The following is a 20,897-nucleotide window of genomic DNA, read 5'->3' as shown; positions in this document are numbered from 1 at the left end:
GTTGCAATTGTACAAGGGGTTTATAGCCAAGGCTAATTTGCGACCCCAGTCCCTGGTTAGACCTTTCTATACAAATATAAATATCTACCTAAAAAAATCTGTTACAAAAAGGACATGCATGAAGCTCTAATCTAAACAAGTACAATAACAATAACATTCCCAAATTACATTCATGAAAGCAGTGACATTTACGTTTAAAAACGTGCCTAACATTAGTGTTCACAGCTTTGGTTTGATTTCAGCCAGTATTTAACCTTTTCATTAAATATTTTGAGATCAGTTAGTTTTTTTATTTCAGTTGGTAGGGCATTCCACAAGTGTATCCCTTTCACTCAATGGGATATGTATGAGCAAGCACATGCGATTGATATGGGCACATCTCCTACTAAGGATGACTCAACCAGGTAAACCGGTACAGTTTCCCTTGAAATTCTAACTCCCATTTCTGTGGAAGTTCTTGACATCCGCCTTCCAAGTAACCGACAACATCGATGCGTCATCATACATCATACTGTTTCTCAACTAGGGGTTGATATTATAAAATATAATACAAATCTTCACTTTCCAACATTACTAAACGCATAGGCTCTATGCACAGCAGTCATATTAGAAAGAAATTGGGCCTCTTCTTACTTCCTTCACAGGTGTTACCAATGATACTAATGAAGGCTCTGTTTCATTCTGGCCAGGGTGCTGATATCGTGCATGTTGGCTCACTATAAACACTCCATTTTGGTTACCAAATGGCCCCTTATGGTGGGTGTGTAACTCTGAGAGTGTACAAATGGAACCAAATGGACCCTTACGGGTCCATTTGGTTCCATTTGTACACTCAGAGTTATGGGGGTCCTTGAAAATAAGACAACCACTATGCCACACTAAATGGAACAGAGCCTTAATTAGTATTATTGGTAACACCTGTGAAGGTAGTAAGGAAGGGGCCCAATTCATTCCCAATATGGCTGCTGTGCATAGAGCCTATACCTTCACGGACCACCAGTGGTCCACGGACCACCAGTTGAAAACCCATGAACTATAGCCAATGTAACCCCGCGTCACCAGGCTTTCCGCAGTACCTGATATAACCCCCTTTTCATGTTTAACCAGTACCATCCGGTTTAAAGCCCGCCTACTCCCCAAAACGTATCCGGTCCATTTCAAATTAAGCATACACGCCAAACACGCTTGATTGTTTCCGTATCCGCTCTAGACCGGATCCGCTACCGGCAAAAGCTAATTATGCACCCAGTCTAAGCCAATCACAGGACAGACCATCCCTCCCCGCCATGGGATTATGTAGACCTCACCCAGTCTAAACCAATCACAGGATGACCATCCCTCCCCGCCATGGGATTATGTAGACCTCTAGACTCGGTGTGAACCAGTCAGTCATCTGAGATGCAGGGAAACTGAACGAGAAGCCACGCAACAACAACAACCAATTTATTGGTAAAAACACTACATTGTTAGAAATACAAAATGAACGCTTTGCTCGGGTTTGAATGTTTGACTTGCTCTTTGTTGTTGAGTTATAACCGCTTATTCTGTAAACTGGTGACGCTAGCACATGATGCTAGCTGGCTGCAGCAGAGATGTCAACAGTTTAACCCAATACACAACCAGGGTTGCCAGATCTGCTTATTATAATTTCCCTGTAAGATTTTATTTGAAAATAGCCGATCTACAAGGTCACAACGCGTCGCATCGCGACGCGTTGTGAGCTTGTAGATCTGCTATTTTCAAATAGCTGATGTATATGTTAAGGTGCTCGTGTGGCCCATAGTCGCTTCTTTTGGGCTGGTTTTCCTCGACCTAGTTGCTTGTTTCTCTCACAGAATCTGGCAACACTGTACACAACTCGACTCGCAGCTTGTTTGCCATTATGTGCTATAATGAAATAGCATTGCTGATTCACGTAGCTAGAAAATTAAAAATAAATACAATTCAAATAAACATGGGGGGGAAAAATGAAGATTAAGCATTTTTTTAATTCCGAATTCCTCGCTATAGTTGGTTGTGCGTTTTGTCAATAATTATATATACATTTTAATAATAACAAAGCAGGTTTATTGTTATGGTCACAACAAGCAAGTACACGTTTGAGTTGGGCGCATGCGCAGTGGGGTGTGTGCCTCCTATAAAGTGAGCTGGTGGTGGTCCTCCATCCTTGTTTGTTGGACCTTGAATCTGATCGCACTGTTTGAAGGATTGTTAGTATTATACACTGACTGACAAAAGGGTTGATATATATCAACAAATATATATATATCAATTTGGGGATCTTCGGCACAAAAAAGTTTGAGAACCACTGGTCTAGATCAGAGGTCTTCAACAGGGGATCCGGGACCCCTAGGGGGTCCTCAGAGTTGCTACAGGGGGTTCGCCAAATCTCTGTGTGATAAGATCCTTGTTTTTTACATTAACCACTTGAACCCTAGCATCCCTATTCTAAGGACAACTTTAGCTGAAAATAGCAGATCTACAAGCTCACAACGCCTCAGCGTGAGGCGTTGTGAGCTTGTAGATCTGCTATTTTCGGCAAAGAGGGGAAAAAAGAGCAGACCAAGTACAGAGGGAAAGTTTACTAAGTATTGGCGGTTTAAGTCGTTAAATGTCTGAAAGTAACATGAATCCAACATCTATGAAACGCTTTAATCTGCAACACAATTTTATGTAATATATAGTGGGGGTCCCTGCTTCATCTCTCTCTCAGTTAGGGGGCCCTTGGCCTGAAAACGTTGAAGACCCCTGGTCTAAATGATCATAGTGATACAGCATTACTGGTCTAATAGCAGTAGAGAGCAGTCAACCACAAGGGAACTATCACCTACTTATTTTGCCCAATCCACAGCTAGCCAGCCAATGAGCAAGGGTCCTGGTTGTTCCATATCAGCAGAATGTCCCTGAATCTAGTGAAGCATTACCAGCACAAGTCAAGGCTGGTTTGTTATTGAAGACGGGTATTACTTAAAGAATAGCCCCCTACACCCTCGCCTACACAATCAAAAGGTAGTGCAACAGAAAAGGGACAACTTCAGATATTTACAACTAGTCCATATCTCGACAAGACGACAACAATATCATATTTTATGATTACATTGTTGTACAATGTTATTTTGTCCAAACTGTATGTATGGTGTTAATACAATAATACACAATTGGGGTGGTTGTATTTGGTCTCCCTGCTCGAGACATTTAGATCATGTTTCTGGTTTGATATGACTGGTTGACAACTGGTACTTGCCAGAAGGTCAAAATTCAATGTCTCCCTTGAGCATGCAGGCAGGCTGTATTCGCTCAGTGGTGAAAATGTCAGTACTTGTGCAAGAGGCCTGGGTTCGAATCCGGGGTAAAACAGGAACGTTACAGAGGGTAGCTTAAAAATGAGAAGTTCTGAAAAGTTGATTGTACAGGTAGCAGAATGGAACGGCAAAGTAATGACATCACAAGAGTACATAACATTACTGACTACTTCATATTGGCATTCTACATATATTTGCAGTGCTCTATCTGGAAGCTGAAATATGGGGGCAGGTTTATCAAACACAGATTTCCAAAATGTATACCGGTACTTACTAGTGTTTTTTATGCTTTGTTTTTTTAACCTTATTTGAATTTCCTGCATTTAAAAATGATCTTGTCTTTAAAAGACAAAAACAAAATTGAGCCCATACAAAGGTTTTGAACTTGTGTTTCTGTGTTTATTTCTCTTCAAAATTCAAGTCCGCACAAGTGTGGCTTAAAGGCTCCCAGTCGACTAAAACTTAAGTCGACTAAACAGTCTTTTTCAGAATTCCGAAGAAGACTGTCAAAACTTTCCTGTAAAGTCCTGCACCTACCCTTCAGTGAATGGTGCATATTTCTCTAAGTCAGCCTGTGCATTTCTTAAATTCTCTCTCCTTTCTGTCTCCCGTTTGTCTCCCTCCAGGTTGAATTGACCCTGGTTGGTCAACCCGCTTGGGGGGGGTGTGGGGGGGGCGTGGTCCCAGCGGTCGGTAAACCCAGCGGGCGGTGCGGTGGAGTGAGACGGGTTGGCAGCAGTGATGAGCGGCAAGAGCCTCCTGCTGAAGGTCATTCTGCTGGGCGACGGCGGCGTCGGGAAGTCGTCCCTGATGAACCGCTACGTCACCGACCGCTTCGACTCGCAGTCCTTCCACACCATCGGCGTGGAGTTCCTCAACCGCGACCTGGAGGTAGGCGGACGTAGAACCTGTCACAATTGTTACATAATCGACAGCTGATCGCAATTATTTTTAATTGCAGTTACTTTTGCTTAATAGGCTCTATGCACAGCAGCCATATTGGACAGCAATTGGGCCCCTTCCTTGCTTCCTTCACAGGTGTTACCAATGACACTAATGAAGGCTCTGTTCCATTTAGTGTAGCACAGTGGTTCTCAAACTTTTTAATTTCAAGGACCCCCATAACTCTGAGAGTGTACAAATGGAACCAAATGGACCCGGGAGGGTCCATTTGGTTCCATTTGTACACTCTCAGAGTTACACCCTCTCAAGGAACCATGAGGATCCCTGCACCACACTTTGAGACCCACTAGTGTCTCTAGTGAGCCAACATGCACAATATCAGCACCCTGACTCTGTTTGACCAGAATGGAACAGAGCCTTCATTAGTATCATTGGTAACACCTGTGAAGGAAGTCAGAAGAGGCCCATTTTTTCTCCAAAATGGCTGCTGTGCATAGAGCCTATTGTCATGCATGTGTAGTGGCTATTTTGTTTGTTTGTTTTTTTTTACGTCTGGAGACCCCTGTCCAGGACAGGCTTCAGACGCGCCTCCTCAGGACACTTAGCTCAGATCTGAACCCGTTTGATGTGGCGTTAGGGACCCGTTGCGACCGCATGCCCTCGCCGACGTCGACCCCAGGCAGGGTTCGAACCGACGACCATCCGCGCGAAATGCGCGTGCTCTAACCGCTACCGGCTATTTTGAATTGAAAATATTAAATGATTAAATATGGCCTATTTTTGCCATAGTACATTATTTATTTTGATTATTGGTACCGGTCATTGTCAGTAATGTTTTGTATAAAATGTAAGTTATTTGTCATATCTGCCCTGTTTTTTATTCCTATGTTCAATGTCAAAAACACGATTAAATCGTTAATCGCAATTTGGGGACAGTTCATGCAGTTTATGGAAGGTAACCCTTTAGGACCTGTGTAAATAGATAGTTCTGCTACTTCGTATTGTGGGAGGAAAATTCATGACTATATCTTATTATTTTTGTTTGTTTGTTGGTTGTTTTATGTCTTTGTAACGTTTTGTTTAATTTTTGTTTTTGGATGCCAGATGTTATGTATATGTATGATTGCTATGTGATGTCTTTTGGCTCTGTTTTTGTTTGTTGATTTCTTATAGACATTTACTACAATGCTATATTGTTGTGTTATATACCTGAAAATGCCAATAAATATATTGTTTAAAAAAAAAAATCGTTAATCGCAATTATTTGTATGACAAATTAATTGCCAACTAAAATGTCCTGATGTTGACAACCCTAGGTGGACGGGCGGCTGGTCACGCTGCAGATCTGGGACACGGCCGGCCAGGAGCGCTTCAAGTCGCTGCGCACGCCGTTCTACCGTGGCGCCGACTGCTGCCTGCTCACCTTCGCTGTGGACGACCTGCAGAGCTTCCAGAACCTGGGCTGCTGGAAGAAGGAGTTCATGTTCTACTCGGACGTCAAGGACCCCGAGCGCTTCCCCTTCGTGGTGCTGGGCAACAAGGTGGACATGGAGGAGGAGCGCGAGGTGGGCGCCGACGAGGCGCGCGCCTGGTGCGAGGAGAACGGCTGCTGTCCCTACTTTGAGACCAGCGCCAAGGACGACACTAACGTGACGGCAGCCTTCGAGGCGGCTGTCAGGGAGGTCCTGGCCGCCGAGGACCAGATCGACCACGCGCTGCTGAGCAGCACCATCGATCTCCACGGCAACCGCAAACCCTCCCGCTCGTCTTGCTGCTGATCGGTCCCGGCGGGTGGGGGTGGGGGGGGGGTTCCGGTTTAATTTCTCCAATGCCGAGCTGTGGCGGCTTCGGTGTCTTCTTCGGTACGAGCTGCTGAGAACGGAATCCCTGAACTGAACGATGTTGTGGATTTCAAAGGGTTGTTGTCACACGGTCTGCCGGTGATGAGATGGTTGGATTATGGATACGGTTATGGTATGGTACGGTATGCCGCACGGAACAGGAACAGGCACTCACTCGGTTTCACTTCTTTATCTGCTTCCAGCAGTGTTGCACAAGAAAATGTTCACTCTTCTTTGCCAGCTTAAGCTTCGTCCGTCTGTATGTGTATGTGAGGGGGCGGGAGTGTTATTAAATGTCCTCAAGTAATTTTAATGTCCCATTTAACCCTGTGGACCAGAGAATATTGTCCACGGTGCCCAATCATCTCTCTTAAGAGCACAGTACACTTGTAGCACAGAACCCTAGTCCTCGTACTGTTTAACTGCCGAGCTGCCTGATTCTTGTAGCGTTTCAGCGGTACTCTAAGCACGCCATTAATTTATCTCATAGTGAATCTGTCAGCCATGGCCGCAGGGCTAATGGAATCCAATACAGGCCCACAAACACTGCCCGTAAGTGACGCGCAAGTTCCTGTTCCCATCAGGCGTTCGTCCTTAAGAGCTGACTGCATCAGTGTAATGGCGAACACGCATCGAGGAGGTACTGTCGAGGCGATAAACAATTTGTGGTACGTGAAAGGAAAGATGGCGGTGGTGTGTTTTTGCCTGTTTAAAAGGGAAAGGAATTGTGAGCTGTCGCGATGGTGCGGCGGGTACAAGCTGTTGTGGTGGTCCTCTTATTCGTTTGCTCATTACGTGTTTATTGCCACCCAGCTGCTCCACAGAACGAGTTTCACCAGAAGAGTTAGTGCTCACATGAGACCTGCAGTGTTAGGTCATTGTTGTTTCACTCAACCTACCTAGGTACTTACAAGAGGGGGCCTGTTTACTGGTTCAGAATCAATTAACCACTTGGAGCTCTGTTTTATATTTTGTTGGTACGACGGCGGCGTGTAAAAACAGGAGATCTTCAAGCTGCCAACGCGTCACATTGCAACACGCTTGTAGATCAGCTATTTGCGCAATTTAAAAAAATGTTTGCATATGACATGCCCAAAACAGAGAGGCCAGGTTGAGAGGGGTTAAAATAAATCAATAATAATATGTTGAGGCCTGTTGTTGCTTGTGAGGCATATCGCCTGTCTTCTACAATGTATCCGTATTCCTACAGGTGGCTTTTATTGTCTGCCATTGTTTGAGGTCAGACGTTTACTTTGCTTTTTCAGCATCTGATAAGGCAAGTCTGTTCTTTTTTAAGTGTTATTAATAAGGGGAGGTGATTTTCTTTTGATGATGATCTTCATGGCACATTCATATTCCTGTCAGTCTGTCCTTCCAACTGATGTCTCCGTTCCAGTTCTCAAGCTTTGCCCGTTTTCTGCCAGTTGTCTCTGCTTTAATATTACGGTTACATAATATATGCTGTGTGCGATCCGCTGCCTAGCTCATTCAGTCTCATTTCTATGGAAATGGCCTGAGTCCTAATACAATTATACCTTAACATGTGGATTGTTTGTTCCATTTCCTCCGTGTTCATGCGGTTCTGGTCAGTAAAACAAGCCAGTGAGTTACATTACTATAATAAAATGCCTTGTTCTGTATGCTTGGGTGCATTCAGGTCAATGACTGGTACTATTTATCTTTATCATACAGATTTACATAGGAGCGAACTTGCCACAGAAACTCTTGACTTTTGTCCCTTGGTTTTACTGCTGTAGGTCACTGCTGTAAAGATTCTGAAGGCTTCAGGGTTCTAACATGGCTGATGTGTGACACCTCAGACGGGTATTAACCACTTAAACCCTCTAGTCTATACTTGAGTTGCAACTGTACTTGGACCTCTTTTTCCCCCCTATGCGAAAAATAGCCGATCTACAAGCTCACAACTTATAGGTCTGTTTTTGGCAAATGTTCCCCCCAGTATAGGGATGTTGGGGTTCAAGTGCTTAACATTGTCAGTTAACCACTTGAGCCCTATGATAACGAAAATAGACCAACTACAAGCTTGTTGTTTGGCTATTTTTGAATATTTTGGAAGTTTTGACAATTTTCACCTATAATTTAACATGGTCCAAAAATAGGTACGCAAGGGATTAAGTGGTTAATTGTTTCCAGTATTTTCATAGTATTTTGGTAATGTGTCTACCAAAAAAAGCCAGTTCAGTGTTCTATTAACAGGACAATTAAATGACATGTGTTCATACTATGTTTTTAGTCTTATATTATGATCTCTAAGAGTCTGAGGTCAGATTATCTGCCTTTTGAAATGTAATTGTATTCAGAAGGGCTTCACTGTGAAAGTGGAAGCAACCGCTGTCAGTTGTATTCTGGTTCTTATAATTATTCTTCTGGTTAGTCGAGGTCATGTTAGAGTGGCCTTGTGTCCATAGTATTCCCATGAATGGTTTTATAAAGTGTTGAGGTCAAGGTACCCACATTATAAGCATCTGATAACTGTGAACTCAGCTGGGCATTTGAACAGGAAATAGCTGTGTTGGCCGGCATTCATCTGGAGGGAAAATGAGGGCTGGACGTTGATTTTATTTGTTAATTGTGTTAACATGTCATACAGACTACTATTTGTTTTGTTTCCTTGCTGTCGAAGATGATGTAGCTTACCACAGCATTCGTTTTTGTCATGTTTTAACGATACTTGCGAATAATCTGTAAAATAAGCTATTTGTATTTTCGATAACCTCTGTTGCTCTCTAATCTGACTTTTAACCAGATCAAATGTCAGATGATTTGTTTTAGACAAAATGTATGTCTCACTAATTTCAAAGAATGTAAGAAAAAAACCCTGCATACTTTGGCCTAATCACTCTAATGGCTTATATACATTTACAAAGGGCATTTAGTTTGTTAATGCTGTAAAAACTGACACTGAACCTAACTCACCCCAGTGTTTTCCCCCTGATCATTGTGCTTTAAGTGGTACGAGAGGAAAGCTGCATCCCTTTATTATCTGTTATTGATCCGATATGGATCTCTCCTTTTTCCTCATTTTGCACTACGGAGGATAAGACTTGGTTGTGTTTACAGACCGGCGTAGTTCTGAATACTATCAATACTGTACGACAAATAAAACATGCAACGTACCAAATAGAGAAACCGTCTGATTGTGGGTTTTGTGCTTGTGTTTCTGACACACTTACAACAGCATGACTTCATAGTTAGACTTTTGCTAACACTGTCTTTATTAGACAAATCGGGCCTATAGGCAGAGAAAAAAAAAGTTGACTCACAGAATGGTAATGACAAAGGTTTCTTTGCGGATATTGTACAACATCAGTCTGAGTCCTCTGATATGGTTTGACATATTGAGTAAACACTAGCTAACAATGGAGGAAAGTAAATTCTCTGGAAACATCTCAAATACAGCACAGTATTTGGGAAGCAAGCTCTAATAATATTCATGGGCTTAATTAAAAAACAAAAAAAAACACAAAAAAAACAACAGGAGACAAAAGTTCCTAACTGCCTTGGCATAATCCTACAACTTCACATCAGAAGACAAAATTCTTCAAAATGGTCAACGGGAACATGAAATTAATTGGTGCACAACAAAAATATACTACACATACCACCGTTTCTCAACATCAGGTTTGGGAACCACTAGAGGTCCAGATCAGGACCTTTGTGGGTCTGTAACTCTGAGTGTGCACAAATGGACACTTACGCTTACACCCAATACGAACATTACAGTGTAGATTGGTGTCCCGGAGATTACCCATTGCACCCGTAAGGGTCCACTTGGACTGCTGGTGGTCCCTAGAGCCGACATTGAGAACCGGTGTACTATACTGTGCTCAAAAAGCAATAATACTCTGGCCACATTTGAATGGCTCAACTCAGTCCTGTTTGTCATTAGACTCCAGACTTAAGACGGAGGGTGACACGGGTTCAGAGGGTGTCAGAGCTTCGGAGGAGGGTGTCAGGTCGAGGGGCACAGGGTAGGCAGGGTAGGGAGAGCTGAGGGTCCCTCCTCGGTCTCTCCACAGGGTTCCGTACAGGTCCCAGACCTTCCTGTGCTCCTTCGCCGCCCTCTGCCTTAGTTCCTTCAGGTGCAAATGGCCGGCTGCCAGCTGAAGGCAACTGTGCACCTGTGGACAAGAAAAGAAAGGAGAGACTACACAACACCAGTGGTGAAAAATAACCACGTACATTTACTCAAGTACTGTACCATTTTGAGGTACTTTTACTTTACATTTTTCAATACTTTCTTCTACTCCACTGGGGGTAAAATTGAGTTAGTGTATTCAAAAATAGCTGTAGCATGTAGAAGAAAAAGTTTGAACAATTTGAAACATTTGAGTACTTTTCCTTTTCCTTTTATATTTTGATGCCAATACATTTGTACTTTTACTATAGGCCCTTTACTATAATGTTGAATACAGGCCTTTTACTTTTTATAATGTAGTATTGCTACTTAAGTAAAACAAATATGAGTACTTCTTCCACCACTGCAGTCCCAAAAACATGGCTCTGAGCCAGAGATGGTGTTTATGTTTAACACCGTGCCAATACACAGGCACCCACGCTGGCACAAAAGACAGACACAAACAAAAGGAGGGAAAAAAAGACTATAGATGTCTGGAGGCACAGCATATATACCAACAAAGATCAATCTTTTTAGTATCAACGATTTATCAAACGCATTTAAAAATGCTTAACACGCGGCCAACCGGCAATTCACAGAAACCAACCCTCACGGCAGGGTAAAGTTTACCAAATTGAATAATCTACTTAGTATGTCGCAAAAGCTTTTGTTAGTAACACTGAAATGTGTAAAATCGTTAGTACATTTTTAATCTACATAAAGTTTTTTTTTTAAAGTGTTATACAATAACTACAAAATAAAGTCCTAGAGAATTGTCTCTATGCACAGCAGCCATATTGGAAAGAAATTGGGCCTCTTCTTACTTCCTTCACAGGTGTTACCAATGATACTAATGAAGGCTCTGTTCCATTCTGGTCAGGGTGCTGATATCGTGCATGTTGGCTCACTAGAAACACTCCATTTTGGTTCCCAAATGGCCCCTTATGGTGAGTGTGTAACTCTGAGAGTGTACAAATGGAACCAAATGAACCCGTAAGGGTCCATTTGGTTCCATTTGTACACTCTCAGAGTTATGGGGGCCCTTGAAAATAAGACAACCACTATGCCACACTAAATGGAACAGAGCCTTAATTAGTATCATTGGTAACACCTGTGAAGGAAGTAAGGAAGGGGGCCCAATTCATTCCCAATATGGCTGCTGTGCATAGAACCTATTAGACAAAACAGAGCAGCCCTATCTCTCTCACCGAAGCGCAGCCATGCATGCAACAGCAGGGGCAGTCACATTGCACTTGTGGCTTTTAGGTCAATTAACACGAGGCTGCTGGATAAGGAAGCACCGTAAGCACTTTTGCCATCTCTGAATTATGAGATAACCAATTTCAGACCATTCTAGATCAATATAAACTAATTAAACAAGGAAGTCCCTTTTGTCAGAAAGAAACCATTTAGAACAAATCTAAAAAAAAAAAAATCAACCCTCTCAATACAAGGGTCACTCTTTTCCTTTAACCACTTATAAGCCCTATGTACTGAGTTATACAACGAATACCAAAAATACCCGATCTAGAAGCTCAACACGCGTCGATGCGATGCGTTATGGGCTTGTAGATCTTGTGTTTATCAGATTTTCGCATATAATGACATGCCCAAAATAGGGATGCCAAGTTGCAAGTGGTTTAGTCGTCATGAAGCAGTTTTGTTTTTGTTTGTTGTTTATTTGGGGGGAGGGCTGCTGTCACAAGGTTTGTATTGAACCTTTTGAGGAGTCGTACCCTCTTTGTCCAGCGGACCTCCTCCCTTGACATGCGATATGACCCCTGGGACTAGCCCCCCAGTGCAGGTACCCCCCCCAATTGGCCGGCTTTCAAAGCGGGCCTGACTCCATTGTCGAGGCTTTTCTCATGCCCGTGAGAAAGAGTCCTGAGGTCAGAGTGACACTGCAAAAGCACGCTTGTCTGCCACCATGGCAACCAGATGTGAGGGATGGTAGCCATGGTGACGATAATCCCAACCATAACCCCCCGCACCCACCCCCAAATGCCTCGAGCTGCGCACGCATTTCAAAATAAAATTGGTTGTTTTAACGCCTCACCTATGTTATTTTGTTAGGAGACTGTTATGTTTGTTTGGACTGATAGAAAGCTCAAATATATACTAACCTCCTTATATTTACACACATTTGGATGATGAGAAAAATAAAAAAAGCCAAAGGCCCAAAAGCAGCAGACCATAAAAATAGTGTGAAAAAAAAAATCAAAAACAAAAGAAAATGTGGTAATTTTGGTATTTCAACATCATTCCACAAAAAACAAAAAACAAACTGTGCTAAGAAAATAGAAAGTTAAAGGGCAATCTTGTGGGGAAAAGGGAGAGCTTGGTAATAATAAAAGTCAACAACACAGGCAAGACAGTGAACAGGAAGTGGTATGAAAGTGGTGGTGGTGGTATTGTCCCTTTAGGTCCCTGTGTGTTTGATGTGCAGTAGTGACGGACGGAGTGAACAGGAGGCTGGTGAGCCTAACACCGTGCCCCTATGCCCTTTCTGCCCAGATATCGCAGCACTGCAAAGTTATAGGTGGTCGACACGATATAGGTCAGCTATGGATAGAGAGAGAGAGAGAGAGAGAGAGAGAGAGATGCAGAAAACAAGACAGTAAATAGACAATTCATCCACTAATATCAATTCAGTCATCAGATTCTTTCCATTCAACGACTTTTGTAATGGAGCATGAAGTCTAATGGCCACAACATTCGCCTGGCTGGAGAACCAGCCAGGCGAAACTCAAAGCATTCTTTGAGTGCAGGAGACCTTTGGATATCATGTCCAGATCACTTCTTACCAAGCACATGGAGCAGTTATTGACGCCCGCAATGTTTGAACCTATCAACCGCTGTGCTCGAATGTCATGTCATCTGCGTTATTATTAGCACAAAATAAACTAGCTAAAATTCTCGGAAACACTGACTTCTCATGGTTTTTTTGGTAAGGATTCAAAGTCAGGTCCTAAATGACCGGGTTGACAGACACGGCCAGGAGGACCAAACGTGACCACGATGCTTGCCGCTGGGAAGAGTTGTGTTCCTGTGTATCTTAACACATTGAGTGCCAATCACGTAGATCTACGCGAACCTAAATAATTGCGTATCGTGCCAGTCGTGTAGATCTACGCAAAGTGGTCTTTTTTTTTTGTTTTTTACTCGCAGGTTCACATTTCATTGTAGGCCTCGTTCGCCACGACACATTTCATCAGATGTTTGTTCCCATCCGCCTCCACTCTAAAGCGGAAACTAAATCTCCATTTTCTCGGTTGTTGTTTTTCTCATCGCTGATCGCTGTTTAACATAAACCGCTGTAGCTTCAAGATGGCAGATCGCAGATCGAAACGGTCTTCGCTGGGCGTCTCACACGGGAGGCATGCGTTAATCCGACAGACCTTTTCTCCGACTATGTGGCATCCGCGTGCGGTTAGGGTTAGGGTGCGGGTTTGGTTCGGGTTTACTGTTTAATGTCGGAGCACTGCGCTGTCGGAGGAATGCGCTGTCGGACTAACGTATTGCACCCGTCTCACACAGCTACCCTGTGTGTTTACAAACAGTTGAACGCGATTTTATTTAGCGAGGTCTGTGGCGACATGAAAAAAACAAAAAAACAACAATAAAGCGCTAGCACAGAACATTTTTTTACCATAAAAACGCATGATAGAAAGGCACTGGCAGCTCAAAAGATGTTCTGTGGACACGGCCCCTTAAGCTGTTTGCATCAGCTGAGACAAGGAACAGAGAGCGATGGTGCAGAACTCATCAGCAATGGAGGCCTGAGATGCCTCTCCGCCCACACGTTGAGCGTCACACGGGCCACAACACCATTGTGCTGCTGAGCCAGTGGCCATACTGGCCCCGGTCCAAAAGCCAGAATCACTCACCAGTGCCAACAAAGTGACGCCCGCGCCGGCGAATGCAGCAACATACAGGTCGTAGGTCATTCGGTACTGGAGGGGAAGAAAATCAAGAGTCAGTGACGGCAAAGACGACCGCTTGGCTTTACGTCGAGTTAGATTGATGTCCGAACCTGCTCACTCACCTCTCTGGTCTTGCAGATGGTGGACAGGGTCATTCCACAAGCTTTCCCTGGCACCGCGTTCCAAGGCAGTAGTCCTGCAAAAGAAGTGTCACCACTTATAATCTCCATCTCTTTAACGCCATGTTGGCATGTTGTTATAGGGGAAATTCCCCAAAATATCCCACCTGCTAAATTCACTACACGTTATACGCTGGCGTTGCGCACACAGAATAGCTGATCTACAAGCTCAAAACATGTCGCATCGTGACATGTTCTTTTGTGCATCATTTTCCATGTACAACGGTGTCAGGATTAAGTGGTTGATTGCAGACAAGCCGAACTGAATACATTACGTCTGATTCACATGAAGGCGGCACTCTTAGCGTGGAGGAGGAATCCCTTCCCGCTAACGAGTTTGCTTCTTCATGTGATGATCCTGAACCCTTTCATTTCCTTCAAGAGTGCCTGCGCTTTTGATATGACAAAGACCAGCTAGTACCTTAAATCTCATCTCATTTTCCATTCATGTAGGAAGAAGGATGCCCTTTGATTCACGGATGTGAAAAAAAAAACAAGAGTTTATCCTTTACCGTATTGCCTGGCATCGACGCAGAGCTGGTTGATGCTGGCTGGCGTCTCAGTCAGATCATCAACGGTGTGGCAGGTGGCGTCCATGTTGTAGAAGAAGTACACGGGCAGGGCAGCGAAGGCGAACACCAGCAGCCACAGTACGGCCAGTATGTACGTCACCACGATGAACTGTACACAGAGGAATCGCAATGAACGCCAGGGCATCACATCTGCTCTGACTCACATAGTAGGAGCCTTTATTCAGTCCATCACGTTCGCCCACACTCACACCACAATGACATTCTTTGCCCTAATCTCTTCTTGATGATAATTGTGCTTCAACATCTCACCAACGATCAAACTCAACCTTAATTTCTCCCATCTTTCCCTCGTGAGAGCAAGAGCCAGCTGTCCAAAATATAATCTGCATTCTTTTATCTTCTTATCTTATCTAACTTATCTAAATGCTTCCTAGTGTTGCCGCTCGGCACCGGCCACAGTGACGCGACACATAAGACACAGAGCCTTCTCCCACGTTCTTACCGAGGAGCTGAGACAGCGGCCGCACGCCGTGCTCCTGAACTCTCCGAAGGTGTGCCTGGTGGCGCTGGTGGTGTAGAAGCCCTCGGCCAACAACATGATGCAGTAGAGGAAGAAGAAGGACGCCAGGCCATAGATGACATACTGGAAGTACTGGATGCTGGCGAGTTGGTGGAAGAAGAAGAAACGTGATCAAATATATAATAATGTCAATTAACATGGATTTGAGATTTGTCTTACAGCCTCTCCCTCCTGCTCATATGTAGAGTTTACTACAGCTATGTTTTACACATCAGAGGTCGGATGACAACGCAGCACCCCCTGGGGCATTTTTGGGGCTTCGGTGCCTTTCTCAAGGGCACTTTGGCAGAGTTGGAGGGCACTGTAGATGTAGCACCAGCCACCCTCCACTGACTAGTTAACAACTGGAATACACCCTCCTGTCGGTGCCGGGGACTGAACCGGAGACCTTTGGGTTCTCACTTTGTAATAGGCTCTATTCACAGCAGCCATATTGTGAAGACATTCACAGGTGTTACCAATGATGCTAATGACGGCTCTGTTCCATTTAGTCTAGCACAGTGGTTTCCACGACCCCCATAACTCTGAGAGTGTACAAATGGAACCAAATGGACCCTTACGGGTCCATTTGGTTCCATTTGTACACTCTCAGAGTTACACACCTGTAAGGGGCCATTTGGAAGCCCATGAGGGTTGGCCCACTGGTGTTTCCAGTGGGCCAACATGCACAATATTAGCACCCTGACTCTGTTTGACCAGAACGGAACAGAGCCTTCATTAGTATCATTGGTAACACTTGTGAATGTCTTCACAATATGGCTGCTGTGAATAGAGCCTATACAGAGCGGGTTGCAAAGAATCTAAACTGAAGCCACCTGAAGTAGGAGTAGGACTTTTCCTTCTCAGTGATGACCACTTACATGTAGGCGAGTGTGATGTAGTCCTGCAGGTTGCGGGCGAAGTAGGTCTCGATGAGTCTCTCCGTCTCGGTGAGAGCCTGGTGCCCGCAGCCGCAGAAGAGGGCGATGCCGGAGAAACACAGCAGGGTGGCGACCAGGGAGCAGTAGGGCACCCCACCCAAGCAGCGCATGCAGCAGTCATAGCAACCTGCGCGAACAACCGCCACACCACCGTTAACACATGGAATGTCACGCATATACACTGGTGCATTTTCATACTACATGTACTGTATATACGGTACATGGATAATGCATAGCTCTGCCTCGGCCTGTTCCCTATACAGTGCTTAAAATAGATTTCTTTTAAAGAGATTTCTGCTTCGGGTTAGAGCCCCATGCGTTGAAATCAGTTTCACGCATAGAGGTGGGTTGGTTCCTATACTGAGCAACAGAGATTCAACAGAAGGATAATGCTCTAATACACTACGATACTCCTTACGGCATGGGTTTATTGTAGATGGTGTGCGAATAAGTAAAGCTATAATTGCATTTTGACCTTTATATATTTTTTTCCACACCTCTCCCCCCCCCCCCCCCCCACATCTTATTCTCTTTCTTGTAAAATGCCTTATCATGCCTTTCTATGCATTATGTACTGTAACACACTTGGAATTGCCTTTATAGAAATAAACTTGACTTTGCTTAGATGGCAGCCAGAAGAGAACAGACAGGGATGAGATGACACTGCAAGGATATTTCAAGTATATAATGGTACATCCACCATAACGCTACAGCCTGTAGTCGACATCAGTGGTTCTCAAACACTTTCACGCTGAGGTCTCGTAAATTGATACGCTTTAGGCCGCGGACCCGACCATTTGAATAGATTATGTTCCAGGGACCGCTATAAGAAAGGATTTTTGTTGTTAAATTAGATTTTGTACAGAATTCTAAAACATCATGTATACACTGACTAGGAGGTAACGATGGAGAGAGCGAACCCTATGATATGAATATCAATTCTTATACATTCAATGGGCTAACTTCTAGAAATATTAGCCCATTGAATGAGCATCCCTATTCTGGGCGGAACGTTTGCCGAAAATAGACAATCTATTTATATCTGACATATCTATCTAACGCGTTTAGAGCTTGTAGTTCAGCTCTTTTTCAGCAAAGAGATTTGGTGTAGAGTGGAAAAAAAGAGGGCACCAAGTACAGAGCCAACTCAGGTCCGTTTGAGTCAGTGGTTCTCAAAGTAGGGTCCTTGAGGGGGTTTCCTGGGGGTCCCCAGTCAAGTCAGCGTAACCGCTTTAACCCTATATACACATCAGCTATTTGAAAATGGCAGATCTGCAAGCTCACAACGTATTGCAATGCGACCCGTTGTGAGCTTGTGGATCTGCTACTTGCATCGGAATATTTTTTAATCATTGTAACAACAGATATCTTGTATGGGGGTCCCTGGCACAAAATGTTTTCAGATGGGGGGGGGGGGGGGGGGGCAAATACATTTGGACGGTCCCTGACATTGACAAAAGTTTGAGAACCACTGGTTTAAGTATTGTGTGTCAGCCAGCGCATGGCTGCCTTGTTTGCTTGGTGCTCTCTGATGGTGTGGCTGTTCATTCCCCCCTCCCCCGGTCATGTGCTGTTTGAATGGATGCCAAGAGCCAAGGGCATGGGGATGTGCCTGTTCTGACCCCGACTCTCACCCTGACTCCATTCACTGGCCGCCCAGCATGCAGAGTGTGAGAAAAGGGGGAAGGTCACGGAGGAGAGACACAGTAAAAAAAAAAAAAAAGGAGAGAGAAAGAGAGAGGCTGCTTTTGTGACTGCGGAGACAACGGTCTTTGTCTGAAGGCTTCATGGGGATACAAGGGCCACCAATGTCACACACACAAAGACCAGAGGCACCTCAATGCTGTTTAACGCACGCGCGCACACACACACACACACACACGCGCGCGCGCTTTCCTCTGGCGAGCAACAGGAGAAGTGACATTAAGAGAGCATAATTCTATGGTGAGGAGGGGAAACAATGTAAACAAGCAACGTGATTGTGTCCCATCGACATGCATGTGCACCACACGCACACAGCCTACATACAGTAGTGGAAGCAGACTGGCGGTGGCTGGTACCATTACAGCTGGCCCACAGATTGGGTACATAATACCTACATGATGGTATGGCAGTGTGTGCGTGTGCGTGTGAGAGAGAGAAAGAAAGAAAGAAAGAGACTTGGAGAGAGCGAGAGAGAGGGGGGGGGGAGGACTGATAGATAACAAATGTATGACCAGGCTGTCATCCAGATTACATAATCATATTACACGATGGGAATCGCTTTTGCCAACTGAGGTGGTGTAAAAAAAAAAAAATGCTGGCCCACGACTTCCATTTCATATTAATGTAGCTGTACGAAAATGCGACAAAACAAGCTATAGTGAATCATGCCAATTATGCACAAAAAAACTGTTCTGAGTCTGACTGTCCATGCCCTTGAGATACAGCCAATCTAGTACCAATGAACTCAACTTAATGACCCCATAAGCCCCGGGAAGCAGCAGAAGAACTCCAGTTTTCAAAGCGGCCTCATCTTTATCTCTCCGGCACCAGTGGTGGAAAATGTACTCTTTTTTCCTTTTACGCAAGTAAAAGTATCAATACTGCAATGTAGAAATACTCCCGTTACAAATAAGAGTCCAGTAATCAAAGTGTACTTGTGTAAAAGTACAAAAGTATTGGCATCGCCATGCGAGGCATTGTGAGCTTGTAGATCTGCTATTTTCAAATGGCCGAAATGTATACAGGGCTGAAGTGGCTAATGCAGGGGTCTTCAACGTTTTCAGGCCAGGGACCCCCTAGCTGAGAGAGAGATGAAGCAGGGACCCCCCCCTCTAAATTGTATAAAATTGTGTTGCAGATTCAACTTTTTTTGTTTACTTGGTCTGCTCTTTTTTCCCTCTACACCAAACACCTCTTAGCCAAAAATAGCAGATCTACAAGCTCACAACGCTTGTAGATCTGCGATTTTTGGCTAAAGTTCTCCACAGATAAGGGATAAGGTTAGAGTTAAAGGTTCAAGTAGTTACGGTAAAAAATAAATCATATCACACAAAGGTCCCGGACCCCCTGTTGAAGACCCCTGGGCTAATGTATGTTTTGTAGTAATAATCAAAATCTACAAAGTAACTAGTAACTAACATTTTCAAATAACTGCAGTGGAGTAAAAGGATAATATTTGCCTCTGGAGATGTAGGGGAGTAGAAGTATACAAGTAGGTCTACTGAAAATTGGAAATACTCCAGTAAAGTAGAAATACCTCAAAATTGGACTCAAGTACAGTACTTGAGTAAATGTACTTGGTTACTACGCCACTGTCTGGCACAAATACAAATGTAGGCCATGGTTAGTTTTCCCAACACAAATGCATAGGAGAGTAGTGCCCTTTGGAATTGAGAGAGATTGCGACTGAAAGCAAAGGCGACAGGGCTCCTCTGAAAGTGGCCCTTGCTATCTCAAGCATGGAATAAATCTCATCATAATGTGGGCTGGAGGAGCATCAGTACAACAAGCGCATAGCAGCCGATCTCCAAAGCAAAAAAATACATAACTTTTGATTCAGCTGGCACATTCATATCTCTGTGTCATCAGAGAGAAACGTTACACAGAGCAGCCTATTATAGTGGGCGATCAAGTTCAACAAAAAAAGCCAATTAAAGGCAGTGGTGTAAAGCAGGGGTCTTCAACAGGGGGTCCGGGACCCCTAGGGGGTCCTCAGAGCTACTATAGGGGGTCCGCCAAATCTTTGTGTGATAGGATTTTGTTTTTTTTACATTAACCACTTGAACCCTAAAATTCCTTTTCTGAGGGGAACATTAGCCGAAAATAGCAGATCTACAAGCTCTCTTGCGAGGCGTTGAGAGCTCGTAGATCTGCTATTTTTGGCAAAGAGGCTATAGGTGTAGAGGGAAAAAAATAGCAGACTAAGTAAAAAAAAAAACTTTAATCTGAAACACAATTTTATACAATATAGAGTAGGGGGTCCCTGCTTCATCTCTCTCTCTCCATTGAAAATAGCCGATCTACAAGCTCACAGTAGATCTGCTATTTTCAAAAGATGTGTATACATTTTAGACATTTTGAATACTTTTACTCAAGTAAATTTTGAATTCCGGACTTTTACTTGTAACAAAGTATTTCCAACATTGCAGCATTGATACTTTTACTTATAGTAAAACATTTGAGAACTTTTTTTCCCCACCACTGATCAAGTTCTGTTCAACAGAAACTAAAGCCAATTAAAAGGTAGATTTACTCACCCATGTCTGGATAGGATGCGATCAGGGTCTTGTGTTCGAACTGCTGCGTCCAACTGCAGCTGCTCCACACTGATGTTGATGATGATGATATGCACAACTTGTCTTCGGCCCCCGTATATCAATCTGAACCCAGTCTCTGTTCCCCCAACAAACAATGGACAGACTCTGCTGATGACTGCGAGTCCGATCTTAAAGAAACAATGTTGCTTTTCAATGAACTGCGGGCTCGGGTTCAAGGCAAGACAATAATGAAGAGGTCAAGGTTTCTTGGGCGTGCTGAAATTTACTTTAAGTCAATTGTGTGTGGGTAGGCATCAGCATCAGTCATGTGCGCAAG

The 20,897-nt window shown here is 43.9% G+C and overlaps 2 protein-coding genes across 2 annotated transcripts; one reads left to right on the top strand and one right to left on the bottom strand.

Annotated features, from left to right (window-relative positions):
• Window positions 1–1,383: 1,383 nt before the first annotated feature.
• On the top strand, window positions 1,384–9,181 carry rab9b (RAB9B, member RAS oncogene family). Its single transcript, XM_084085713.1, has 3 exons — window positions 1,384–1,449; window positions 3,929–4,193; window positions 5,522–9,181. Exons 2-3 carry the CDS (start codon window positions 4,044–4,046, stop codon window positions 5,981–5,983), a joined length of 612 nt encoding a protein of 203 aa, XP_083941839.1. The 5' UTR covers window positions 1,384–1,449; window positions 3,929–4,043; the 3' UTR covers window positions 5,984–9,181.
• Window positions 9,182–12,262: 3,081 nt separating this feature from the next.
• Window positions 12,263–20,617, bottom strand: plp1a (proteolipid protein 1a). Its single transcript, XM_084041115.1, has 7 exons — window positions 20,561–20,617; window positions 16,260–16,446; window positions 15,322–15,478; window positions 14,799–14,967; window positions 14,230–14,303; window positions 14,072–14,137; window positions 12,263–12,746 (listed from the first exon to the last, which is right to left on the bottom strand). The coding sequence occupies exons 1-7, from the start codon at window positions 20,562–20,564 to the stop codon at window positions 12,666–12,668; spliced, it is 738 nt and encodes a 245-aa protein (XP_083897241.1). The 5' UTR covers window positions 20,565–20,617; the 3' UTR covers window positions 12,263–12,665.
• Between the last annotated feature and the right edge of the window lie 280 nt (window positions 20,618–20,897).

Source organism: Gymnoscopelus microlampas (genome assembly GCF_963454915.1).
Source record: "Gymnoscopelus microlampas genome assembly, chromosome: 18".
NCBI lineage: Eukaryota > Metazoa > Chordata > Actinopteri > Myctophiformes > Myctophidae > Gymnoscopelus > Gymnoscopelus microlampas.
This window is presented reverse-complemented; position numbering and strand designations above follow the sequence as displayed.

Bases quoted from the DNA above. Each gene is read 5' to 3' on its own strand.
- plp1a (XM_084041115.1), bottom strand. The intron at 15,479-16,259 runs GTAAGTGGTCAT...CCAACTCGCCAG, and splicing joins TACATCACACTCGCCTACAT to CATCCAGTACTTCCAGTATG. The intron at 14,968-15,321 runs GTAAGAACGTGG...CTCTGTGTACAG, and splicing joins GCCGCTGTCTCAGCTCCTCG to TTCATCGTGGTGACGTACAT.
- rab9b (XM_084085713.1), top strand. From the start codon at position 4,044: ATGAGCGGCAAGAGCCTCCTGCTGAAGGTCATTCTGCTGGGCGACGGC. The intron at 4,194-5,521 runs GTAGGCGGACGT...TGACAACCCTAG, and splicing joins TCCTCAACCGCGACCTGGAG to GTGGACGGGCGGCTGGTCAC.